Genomic DNA, 13,302 nt, shown 5'->3' with positions numbered 1-13,302 from the left:
CAAGATCTTAAAATTTTAAATTCATAAAATAAATAAAAGCAGAACTATTCTTATAAGCTGGCGATTCTAATACACAGGAAACATCAAGTTTCTAAAGAAAACATCAAATCACCCGTCCAAACGATAAGATGAAAAAAGAAAGGCATTTTCCATGCAAGTGACAGAACAGAACCAAAACAACTCATGACTGTTAAGCCTTAAACATTCCATGATACGACAGGGAGCGATCAACGAACTAACAGATCAAACAAGTCCCGTAAATCTTTGATCGAAGGAATCACCTGGTTCGAGTAGGAGTGAGCTGAAAAACTGCAGAATCAAGCCGGGTTCCAGACTTCATTGTTCCAAAACCGACAGAAAGAACTCCCACTACTTTTCTTCAACACTAGGGTTTGATTTGCAGCGAGCCAAAAGACCTCAAAACTCAAAAAGAAGATCCGAGAACATCTAAAGCAGACCAAAAAATTGACAAATTTTTCAACGTATCCCCAATTTTTTCAACTCAACAGATCGAAACATTAAGTATTTTCTTTGTATTTTTCGGGAAAAAAAAAAAGAGCGTTAAGAGCTACTCCAGTGGCCTACAGAGTTCCCTGCAGAGAGAGAGAGAGAGCCAGCCAGGTTGAAGAAAATGCTTGGAAAAGCTGCTCTATAAATAAAATAATAGAAAATGGAAATTATCGTTTGTCTGACCTCTGACTGACGGTCTGCGTGTATGAGAGAGAGGAGAGAGGAGAGAGGGTGTAGGATATGTTGGATTCCGATTTCCGACCAGGCCGTGGAATGGCGCAAAAAATATCGTGTCGTTGAACTCATATGAAATGAAAGAAGGGTAGTTTGGTCAGTTAGGGGGATATGCTAAGAAAGCTTGGGCCTTGGACGATAATAACGTGGATAGTGTTTTCATCGAATTACCCAAAAACGCCCTGGAACAAGAATATTTTGCGTTGAGACCCCGAGGACAGCACAGTAGCACAGAAGAGAAGAGAGTAAAAAGTTGTGGCACTTATGACTATTTTCTGGGAAATAACGAACTGGCCAAATCTGTTTTCAGTGGTGGTACACGCTAACTTGCGCGTGAGGATTGTTGACGCAACAGTCTGAGCCAATGTAAGCCCAGCCTACCCTGTAGAGATGTGTTTGGCTGCTCCGGATATTCCAATAAATAAATAAATAAGATGCTGTGGATATGGCAACATCCATTTGAAGTATATATATAGTTAGGGCCTACTTAGGGGTGTTCAATGTTCATCAAAAACGGAAAAATCAAATTGAATCAAAAAATTGGTTAACCGAATTGATTGGTTTGATTTCAGTTCGACGTTTTTGGAAAAACTGAAGGTATTGTTCGGTTTCGATTAACAAATATGAAAAATTGACAGTTAGCCAGAACTGATCGTGTATTTTATATATATATATATATAATATTATTTATAATTTATAACATTCTATATATTTTCAGTATTTATATTATATAATTATATATCTATTGATAATATATATTATAAATTCAAAAAATAAAAAAACAAATAACCAAATTGGTCAAAAATCAAACCACTCAATCAGTTAATCAATTGGTTTTCGATTCTATTCTAGTTTTTATTTTCCAAAAACTAAAATATTGGTTTGATTCATAAAAAAAGACCCACAATTCAGTTAACATTCAACAATGGTTATTAAATATTAATACATATCACATTGTATCGTGTGTATCTTATCAATGTCAAAGGTGGTTGATGGTCGACATATTAAGAGTTTAAGGGTTTGAATGTTTCAGATGTCAAAAATCATCTTTATTAGCCACTTACCAAAACATAAGATATGTGATGTTACTTTTTTTTTTTTTTGGTATCGTGTGCTTGTCAGTATTTTTAGCCTTGGCATATTGTAATATGGTTCAAAGTATTGATACACCCTGATTTTGAACCACATGCTTCCCCTTTAGAGGCCTGGTCTTAACAAGGCCTATCCATGCAAATATTAAAAATATAAAATCTTTTTATATTTAACATATATGGGTGGGGCCAATTTAATACAATATGCCCCCATATGTGATTTTTTTTTTAATCTTATAGTGTAGTTTCCTTGGTTTAACGAGGCTTGTAGGTATATCATCAAACTCTTCTATGAAGATTTCTAAGGCTTGGTTTGGATAGAGTATAAATACAAATATGTATAATACAAGTATATACAAAATACAAGGTTTTGCACTTTACACATGCATATTTGTATTTGTACTCCTTCCAAACTGAGCCTAAAAAAAAAAGAAACAAAACTCTTCGATGAAGAAAGAGGAAGAAGGAAAGAATAGGAGGCTACATGTTGCTTAACAAAAGTCTGAAATTAAAGAGAAAAAAAGTGAAACAAATGCATGGTTCTTTGGACAAGTTTGTACGAGGCTTATCAGTTATAATCAACTTTTTTCATTTTAATCTTAAAAGAATTAATCTAGATCGGTATCTTAGACTCCAAAGTGCCAAAGTGCTTGATTGCAAACATTACTCAGTCAAGTTTTGGAAAGCTATCTAGTAGTATCTTGACATTTACTCAATATTCAAATATTAATTATTCATTGATTTGGGTTTTATTATACACCTTAGATTTAAGGAAAATCAGATGTGGTCCTCACAAGACCATTCCCAGTCTTTTGCATCCTTGCATTGGGAATATGTTCCCATGAAAAAAAAACATACAAATACGTAGATATTCCTAATGCACAGCTGTAAAATGTTATTATACAAACGGTGTGAGCATGATCTTGTAAGCACTGAAGTTGATCTCGGCTTAAAGAGGGATAGATGTATACAACCTTACCCATGCACATACAAAGAGGCTGGCTCAAAGATTTGAACTTACCCAGGTTGCAATGGGTTAACCCAGTTGTTCCACCAAGACAGTTCAACCAAATAAAATTCTTGCATCTATTTATTTGTACTTATAATTTGCACTCTTATTTGGTGTAAAATTTGTACCTTTTGCCTCATTTGCACTCATTTGAGGTGCAAAATTTGCACCACCTTCCTCTTATATCACTCATCTCTCATGTAAAATGAAGGCCGCATCATCTTTCTTCTACTCAATCCTAAACGAATCTTAAACAAATACTCTTCCTACCTTCATTCTTTTTCATATAAGGTAGACACCACATCATTTGGCTTCCTACTTATTTATCACAAACAAATCAGACAAAATCAATGTGAAACAAAACATATATCACAATTTAGGCACCCTACTTGCACTCTTATTAATTTACACCTGTGCAAATCTCATTTTCACCGCAACACGACTACAAAAGCTAAGCCCCCTACGTGCACGATTTGATTAAAAGTTCATTATTGATTAATCTCTTATGGGAAAAGTACTCTACAGCTCATTGCACAATTCTAAATTACAACCCACCTATAAACGGCATCCTGATTATAGAATTGGCATCAATCCACAGTTAGGATTTATCCCCATATAAAGTGGAGCTAAAGAATTCTGAACTGGGCTGATTAGTCATTCTCCTCTCTCTTAACTATTTTTTACAAATATATGCAATTTTAATGACATGGGTGAACAATATTAATACAAAAAAAGCTTTCAATCAAGAGAGAGATGTGACAAATGGATTGTTGGTAAAATCTCGAGACTTGGGATTGAATCCAACCATCAGGATTTATGGGGCTTGGGGATTTGGAGTGGACTAGCCTTTCTTGTGTAGCCCTTTTGCCCCACAAATCACAACATGTAACATCATTGTAGCCCCATTTATTAGAACAAACACAACCATCTATACTTTGTCCTTTTTGTGCCTTGAAGGGAGGTTCTATGGCCATGGAGCCCACATCACCGCCATTAGCTCTTACCAATGTACAATGTAAGACTTCCCTAGAAAAAATGCCATTTCCTGTCAACATTTTAATTTTGAATTTTTATTTGATTCCAAGTATTAAACCAATAACATTTTTATTAAAACAGGGAAATGGGCATTTGTGCTGCACATGGTATATATTAATGTGTGTTTTGTGAATTTTTTTTTTTATTTTGCGGTATAAATTTCTTATATTTCCTTTTTTATTGTATTTTTAGGTTATGTTTGATTTGACAGAAAAAATGAGAAAAACAGAAGATTTAAGAAATATTCTTCACAAATTTTGTAAAATTCTTTAATAATTTGTCCTCAATTTTGTGCTTCTTCTTAATTTCTATAAAACCAAAAATAGCAAAATGATGGAATCTTTTTTTAAAAAGAGAGCAAAAATGCATCCAAATGCAGAATTATTCCGAATCATAATTTCACTTTGTTTGAACTCTAGGGAAAAAGTCCCACGGGAACTGAAGTGGCTAATCATCAGCCAATATACACGCCAAAAAGGCCAAAGCATCAGCCATCATAATCGACGCACTTCAAGAAAAAAAGCATTGTAATCGAACCCTGTTGCACAAGTGTTGCATAAGTGCATATTGTCTTTTTACAGATTTAGTGACAAAAAAACCCCACTCAAACGCCCCTTCTCAATTTTTTTTTTTTTGGCATTTTCTGGTGCATCAAAATGGGTTGAGAATTTGTTAAATTAAAAAAAAAAAAAAAAACTAAACTCGAGTCCAATCTCAATGTACTTGAAATTAAGAAAAATCTATAATGCTGGAAAGAGATTGCTTCAAAAAGAGATTTGACCAATCAAACCCATTCATGAATTTTAATAAATACTGTTTGATTGATTAATACATTTATATCATTTGATGTTTTTCTGGTATCATAATCGAACCCTTTAAGGCTTTGTTTGTTTACAAAGAAGCATTTACCCGGGTAAGTGTTTCCCAAGAAACATTTACCTGGGTAAGTATATTTACCTATGTTCTTTTTTGTTAAATTTATCCAGGTAAATGAGGCCTTTTCAATTTCCCCGTGTTCTTTTGCCTCACCCACTTTCCCAGGTAAGTGGTTAATTTTTCTATGTTTTGTCATTTTTACCCTTGGATCTAGGTCCATGCTTTTTGAATTATATTTTTTTAATGGGCATTTTTGACATATTATATTTTGAGCATTTACTCTTGGTAAACTTTCCCAAGTGGGAGATGGGTAACACTTTCCCAAGTAAGTGATACTCAAGGGAAAGGCATTTACTATGGGTCCCACCTAAATCTTGGAAAAGAACATTGGAGAGTTGGTTAATGGGAATCAAAATCCCATTGACCAACTTTCCCCCTTTCCAAAATCCATGAAACAAATAAGGCCTAAATTATTTAATCTATTAATAGAATGAACAACAATTTATCAAAAAAAATTGGACATTAAAAATAATTTACCAATGATCCAAAAGTTGATATGGTTACTCAATGCCATTTCAAATGGGCGAGGGGATTGCCTTCTAAAACCAGTAAAACTTATGCTCAGTTTGGAAGGAGTACAAATACAAATATGCAGAGTGCAAAACCTTATATTTTATATTATTTTGTATTTATTTATATTGTACATATTTGTATTTTTACTCCTTCCAAGCTGAGACTTTTAAAAAAAACTACAACTTGGTAAGAATGAAGGGCTGTTGAGATGGTCACTAGGTATCCTCCTAAAATGGAGGCGTGGTCCCTTGCACCGAGCTCCGTCTCCACCCCTTAATCCCTTTGGCTGTGTTTGGAAACGATGCAAATGGAGTGTAAATCCCGGTTCAGGGTAAATTTGCACTATAATTCACTTTTGCTTGTGTTTGGCAACATTACATTTATGAATTGACAAATGACAGATTAATGCATATTTACATTGATAATAAGATGTAAAAGTACATCAATAAAAAAATAAGTAATTTTGCATTCAAATGGACTTTTGATAAAAAAAAAGCATATGCTTTATTGAAATTCAAATTTACATCCCTTACAGTTAAAAGTTTATTTGGTAAGAAGATAATTTGTCGTGTAAAACTAATCCAACTTTACAATTTATATGAACCATTTTACACTCTACGTATTTGTATTTACACTTATTTGCATCGTTTCCAAACACAACCTTTATGATGTGTAATATATAATACCAAAAGACAGTAACGATGAAGGATGTAATCTTGTAAATGTGCCTTCTTATTGATACTATCCTGTAAATGTCCCATTTTCACATAGTCCAAACACTTGTTAAGATGTCATGTTATTAGCTATATTACTTTTTAGGTATATACAGAAGCTTAATTGAATGGCGACAAGAACAACACAATCAACCTGCCAACTTTTCAACCTTTTTCATCCTTCCTAAGCTTTCGCGAATATGGGATGTCTTTGCAATCATACAATATTAATTTCATTCAAGAAATTATTGGACGCCCAGACATCTTTACATTAATGTGTTTTTATGGTGGTTGCTTTCCTAAGTAAATTTTAACCATAGAATTTATTTCCAAAGTTATGGCAGGATTTCTGACTTAAGAGACTTGCGGTGAAGTCCTCCCTCGGTTGCGTAGTCTCATGAAGCCAAATAAAGAAAGCGTAAACTGATGAAACCCTAAAGTTTTTGACAGCTAAATTTGGCCACGAGTCTAGCTTTTCATAAGTTATTCGAGTTCGATTCATGAAAAGTTCGATTTAGTTTGATTTAAACCGAGTTTCAAATTGAGCTTGAACTTAATATATAGGTTCGTTTTTTAATCGAACCGAATCAAGTCCAATAAAGCTTGGCTCGTAAGGCTTGTGAGCTTAATCGAATTTTTACATATATATGTATATGTGTATACATATACATATATATCAAAATATTATACATAATAAAAAGTATTATGTATTATATTTTATTATATAATAATAACCAATTTTTATGTGTTAAATAAAAAGTAATTTTTTATATGTATATTTTTATTTTTATAAAATGTTTGGCTCACAATTGAGCACAAGCCAAGCTGAGCTCAAACTTACAAGCTTCTGACTCAAGTCGAATTCAAGCTCAAGTTTTCTAGCTCGAGACTGAGCCTAATGGTTTATTGGCTAGTCGAGTTCAAATAGTTGGATATTCAGCTCGCCTTGGCTTGAATCCACCCCAACTGACTGTTACTGAAACCTCCCCTAAAGTTTAGTAATTGCAATCACTTGTCTTGAACTTTATGAAGACCCCCTTTGGTAGAATCTTCTAAAAATGCATAAAAATGTCCAAAATACCCATACGGTTAGCATTGAAACAGTTTTCTATGAAAAAAAAATATAAACTTTATGAACAACAAAAACAAAGAGAGTTTAAAGTTGCAACTTTACCTTTGAGTGATTGATATGAAGGGCAAATTTGGAAAATAAATCAATTTTCAAAAAAAAGAGATTATAAGGGTTTGGGGTAATGATTCATGTGAAGAGAAAAATTGGAAAAATAAACATTTGTATTAAAAATAATTATATGGGTATTTTGGACATATTCATGCCTTGTTTTAGAAGATTCTACTAGAGGGAATATACTTGCAACTATGTCAGAAAATCCAGGGAAGGTGATTGCAGTTATCAAATTTCAGGGGAGGTTTCGGCAACAACTAGAAACTTTAGGGTAGATTTCAGCAATTTACCCTAAAAATAATCGAAAAGTCTTTTAATTTTACGGAAGTTAAAGTGTGTTAACACACTGATAGAGTGATAGTATGGTGTCTAGCTACACATCCTCTACTTGTATGTTACATTTATAGGGAGATGTGATGTTCCTATCTGTAGGGCTGACAATGGGTCGGGTCTATCCAACCAATTTGAACTAACTAATTTCATTGTATGGTTATGATTCAGAGATATTGTATAAATGGGTCAGGACTGATTTTTTATGTTCTTAGGGTCCGCTTGGTTCATAGTTGGAATCGGAATAGGAATGGTCTATTTCCATTGTCTGTTTGGTTTTGATAGGAATGAGAATGAAAATTGGAATCAACGGGAATGAGATTTCATTCCCATGGGAGGGGCAGGGAATGGTCATTCTCTCAAATGGGGGAATGCCATACCAGCAACAATGGGAATGGGATTCCGATTCCATCCAACCAAATGGTTGGAATCGGAATAGCCCATTTTGATTTTGATTCCGGACCCCTATTCATGCAAACCAAACGGGGCCTTAATCAATTAAGACCCAAACCAATCATAGAGTTAATAATATAGGGTAAAATATAAACCCCTTGAATTTGTTGACAATCATAAAACCTTCTTAGGTGTTTCATTTTCACAAAAACCTCCCCTCTAGTATTAAAAAACTTGCTGTTATCTCCCTTTTGTTATTGTCTTGGATGGAAAAGGTTGATTAAATGTATTAGTTTTTCAAAAATATCCATTTTGCCCTTCTATCTATCAATTCATATAGAAATTTATTAAAACACCTCAAAAGAATTTCCACTTTTAATTAAAAAATCACTAGGTAAATTTGAAAAGAATAAAATAATTTTATTCTATAAAAACATTAGATCTAATGAAGTCTAAACGGGAAAATTTGGCATTTTGAATTATATCGAAAAATGTCATAATAAATTGTAAAGGTAATTACATAGCTTTGAAGTCTCCATTACTAGATAAAAATGGAAGGGAGGTAAGTGCAGGTTTTTGTGAAAATACAAGAGAGGTATTTGTTAAAGTGAAAACTCAACAAAAGTTATTGTGATTGTCAGAAACTTCATACGAGGTTTTTTATATTTTACCCAATAATATATGAGTTTCCTGGTTTTTTGTAATTTTTATTATATTTTATATGTATAAAAGTGAATTTGGTAAATAATACATAAAATAATTTTGGTTAAAAAACATTTGATTTATTAGTATATAAACAATCATTTTAATTAAGGTTATATTGTCAAATACAAAGTTTTTAAATGTTATATGAATACGAGGTCCGTGAGGATCAATTATCCGGATACAGATTAATAATTGAGACGGTTCTGATCTATTATATAGAACCGATTAATAATTGGTTTGGACTGTCCTGAGTCAGACCCACCGGACCGACCCCTTGACAGCTATAGTGATATGCAACTAAATGCCGTGTTGTCAAAGTGTTAACATGCTTTTTCCTGCGGCATATCCAAGTTGCAATCAAACGAGTTGAAATCAGCCCCCCACAAGATACTTTCTCACAATGTTCCATAGTAGGGATGAGTAAAAAAGTCGAAAAACGAATCGATCGAAAAAATCGATTAAAACTGAATCAAAAAATCGGCTAACTAAATTAGTCAGTTCAGTTTCGATTAACCATTTAAAAAAACAGGCAATTAACTAAATCGATCGATATATACAATAATATATATTTATATAGTATTTTATATATATATATATATTATTTTTTGTTTTGTATTGTTTTGTTTTGTTTTTAAAAAATCTAATAAATGTGAATTGAGACTTTTTAGTTTGCATTTAATGCCATTTGTTAGATTTTCAGTTTGCCGGTATGGCAATGGCAGATTGGCAGCTAGACTAGCGAAGCCGAACAACCATTTTTGTCTTTTCCCTTTCTTTCCCTCTCTCTCTGAGTTCTCTCGACTCTCGCTCTCTGCCTCTCTTAGACTTCCACTCTTTGGTCTCTCCTAGTCCTAGTTCTTCCCCAACGGATTGATGGGCGACGGCCACCGGCGGTCCCTCCTACATCGACAACATTGGCAAATGGCGATCCTTCCTACTTCCACAACAGCTTGACACCTTTCCCTCTCTCTCTCTCTTTCGGATTCTCACTCTCTCAGACTCCCACTCTCCTAATTCTCTTTGTTCTTCCCCAACGGACCGATGTCGACAACCTTCGATCGGCCCTCCGACATCGGAGGCGATCCCTCCTACTTCGGTAACATTTTCTTAGACTCCACTCTCCATGTCTCGTAGTTCCATTTTTTTATTTTGAGGGCATAAAAAAATCGAAAAACCGAACCGTGGTTAACCAATCCACCAGTTAACCGGTCAACCGATTAATCGATTGCATTGGTTAGGTTTTGGTTCAGTTATATGTAAAAATCGAACAAATTGGTTCGGTTAACCGAACCGTGAGCACCCCTATTCCACAACACATCTCCACCATGTATTGAAAATATCTCTCGATGATGTTTCATCATTTTTGGTACTTATCATCGAGAAATGTTTCCAATACACGACGGGAATGAGGTGTGGGACGTTGTGGGAAACTATCTTGTGAGGGGCTGATTTAAATTCTAAACAAACATGAATTGTGACTTATTCCTCACAGAGCATACCTCACATCGACCTCACAGCCACATTATATCTCACCCTGTATTGGAGTTCAAATCAGTCTTCCACAACGTCTCACAGCACATCCCCGCTGTGTATTAGGAACATCTCCCAATGATAATACCAGAAATGATGATGTCATCATCGGGAGATGTTCCCACTATACGGTAGAGATGTGCTGTGGGACATTATGGGGGGCAATCTTGTAGGGGCTGATTTCATTGATATCTGACCAAGATATGCTGTGAGGTCGGTGTGAGGCGCGTTCTGTGAGAAGCAGATTCGGCCTTATCAAACATTAAGAATTTAATAAAAACAATATTTTATGACTTATTTTTCGTTACGAACATTTTGTTTGTCATATTTTTCCACGATCGATATCAAATGACAGCGTGAAATTGAGTGATCCGAAGGACATGTCTCTCTGATGAGAAGATAGATGAAACCCGTAAAAGGGTACTTCTGTCTTTCAAAGCATATATATTTCTTATTATTAACGACTAGGGTTTTCCACCTTCGTTAAAAAAAGAAAAAGAAATGTGCCTGAAACATTCACCTACCAAATGACTCAAATACCCTAAAAAATGACATTATGTTTTGGCTTCAATGCTGACAAGGATTTCCTTCGAAGAGACGTTAGCACTGTGGCTGGGGTCTAGTTCATGTTCGAATTGCTCGAAATAACCTCTGGATTTTTTATATTTTTGAAACAAGCCCTTCAATTCTATTAATATATCTTTTGTCGGTATGACATGGGCCCAATGACTAGTCATTTTCCATAATTTGCAGTTTATCACAAGGATATGGTACCATCTAATGGGGGTCCATCATCTTTTATCCAACTTTTGACGGATGGAATGTCTTAGCCATTTGATAATGACTATTTATATATCGTAGCACAAAACTGTTTTGACATTTAGTCAGTTTGGAAAGACTAAATACAAAACGTGTTTAGTGTTAAAAGGAAAATTCCAATTTAGTACCTGAACTTTGGGGGTAGTGTCAAGTTGGTATCTGAACTTTTAAATGTATTACTTAGTACTTAATTGGTTGTCAGTTATTTGTTGAAAATATCAAAACTACATTTTAAAAGAAGATACTATTTATTGTCTTCTACTTTAAGATTGAAATAGTTATCTTCAAAGAAAAAGAGAGAAAAAACATGAAATATGATATGATAGAGGGAAACAATAACTGAAAGCAAAGAAATAACTAGACAATAATGTGCTTCAGATCTAAAGGTAGAAGACATTGATTTCATTAGTCTAGAACCTTAAACACCTCAACCGGTTTAGTTTCAAGGTAGAAGACAATGAACAAGGTCTTCTTTTGTAGGGTAGTTTTGATATTTTTAATAAATAACTAATGGTCAATTAACGACATGGACCAACTTGACACTTTATGAAAGTTGAGGTACTGTAGTGACACATTTGAAAGTTCAGGTACTAACTTAACACTACCCCCAAAACTTTATATATGACCTATATTTGTATTTCTAAGCTCTATATATTTGCATTTAATATATTTATATCTATTCTTAACAAACTGATCTGTTTCGAACAAGAAAACAAAAAAATTTTCATGCCCATTATTAGGTATGAAAGAAGGGTCACCTTCCATTATATTATAATTTCTCTTATATTTGATCCAACTGTTTGGATGTTAACCACCCATTATTGCGAATCTTCTTGTCTTCCTTTTGCAAAGTTAAAAAAAACAAACAATATAAAGGAGCTGCTTTGCCAATCTAGTCACTCATCAATTAATCAATGACAAAGGAAGCTTCCATATGGAAAATTGTTCTGGAGTTTCAAAAATTCTCTTTACATTTGGTAAAAGTGCAAATGCTGAATCAAGGCGAATTTGCACATATGTTCAGTTTTGTGAGCATTTGGTAAAAATATGGTTTTGTACTGAAAGTAATTAAAAGCACTAACGAGGCCTGGCTCGTTGGTGAATTAGTTGGTTTGTTCCAGCGTTGGCGCAGAATTGAATCCCACAAGGGAAAAAAGAAATCAAGGGAGAAATTATTAATGATGTATGACATCAAATACCAAAGAAAAAAGAAAGTAATTAAAAGCAAATATGTTTTTCTTACATTATTGTATTTACAATTGGAGTAAAGTTTTCTTTCAAAAAATAGAATCAAGCTTTTGCACTCAAAGTTGGTCAATGTAAAAAAAGGTAGATTCCATTTTGAAATTCATGTTTGTATCATCACAATCAATAATTTTGGTAAGAATACAAAATGCATAACCAAACCAAATTTGCATTTTCATGAACTGAACATATTTGCATTTGTGCTATTACGAAATACAATAGGTTTTCTTTATTTGCAATATAAATTTGTAAATGCGTGAGAGTATATATTGGCTGAGTGTATACTCTGGTTTATTTTCATTCTAGGTTTGATTTTGTTTTGTTTGTACGAGGAGTAAAATGATATGATCCCCACTTTATAAGAAGGTAATGCAAATTTTGCATCAGTTTGTAGGATGTGAAATTTGAATTGTCAATAAGTGCAAATAAGATGAAAGTACAAAATTTGCACCGGGTTAGAGTGCAAATCATGGTTATAAACGGAACAGATGCAAATCTCAAACAGGTTCAAAATTTGTGCATCCAGTCAGATAACAGAGACTATTTTGTGGATATCCTCTAGTAGCGGAACAAATCATAGGTGCCTTACAATTTTGTGAAATGCTGTTTTTTTAGACAAATTTAATACTTGCATATTAGAACTTTCCACGCCCAGTTTACTTGCCCAAAACACTAAGCTCAGTTTGGAAGGAGTATAAATACAAATATATACAGTGTAAATACATATAAAATAATACAAAATATAAGGCTTTGCACTCTACATTTACATTTCTACTCCTTCCAAACTGAGCCTAATAAAAACAGAGCATAGGGTTAAAGTGAATGAGGAGATTGAACAAGTGGTAAATCCAAATAATCCCTCTATTAGGTAGATGGAAACACCCTTCATATGGCAAAAACAAGGTAATTTTTATAGGAAAGCTCCATATTTCATCCCACTCAAGGATACAACTTGGGTGGAGTGTCCAAATCTAGTATGAAATTCGATATGTTGGATTTGGAATGAATTCGGTTTAATCTGAGTCTGATACGCCCCTATAGAGGGTGTATTGGGAT

The 13,302-nt window shown here is 33.8% G+C and overlaps 1 protein-coding gene across 2 annotated transcripts in view; it reads right to left on the bottom strand.

Moving 5' to 3' along the window:
- Window positions 1-833, bottom strand: part of LOC104602815 (COP1-interacting protein-like protein) — a 28,419-nt gene extending 27,586 nt beyond the window's left edge. Inside the window, exons 1-2 of one of the 2 annotated variants that reach the window (XM_010266646.3) lie at window positions 694-833; window positions 282-593 (exon numbers count right to left, since the gene is read on the bottom strand). In XM_010266646.3, the coding sequence (XP_010264948.1) occupies window positions 282-340 (59 nt within the window). In that variant the 5' untranslated portion in view covers window positions 341-593; window positions 694-833. Of the gene's footprint in view, window positions 1-281; window positions 602-693 lie in introns of those variants that run through there. The other variant, XM_088894927.1, reaches the window with a different exon arrangement.
- Window positions 834-13,302: the final 12,469 nt, after the last annotated feature.

This window comes from Nelumbo nucifera, chromosome 1 (genome assembly GCF_055504915.1).
Source record: "Nelumbo nucifera cultivar China Antique chromosome 1, China Antique-T2T, whole genome shotgun sequence".
In the NCBI taxonomy this organism is placed as follows: Eukaryota; Viridiplantae; Streptophyta; class Magnoliopsida; order Proteales; family Nelumbonaceae; genus Nelumbo; species Nelumbo nucifera.
Note: the sequence above shows the minus strand (reverse complement) of the source record. Positions and strands in the feature narration are given on the sequence as shown.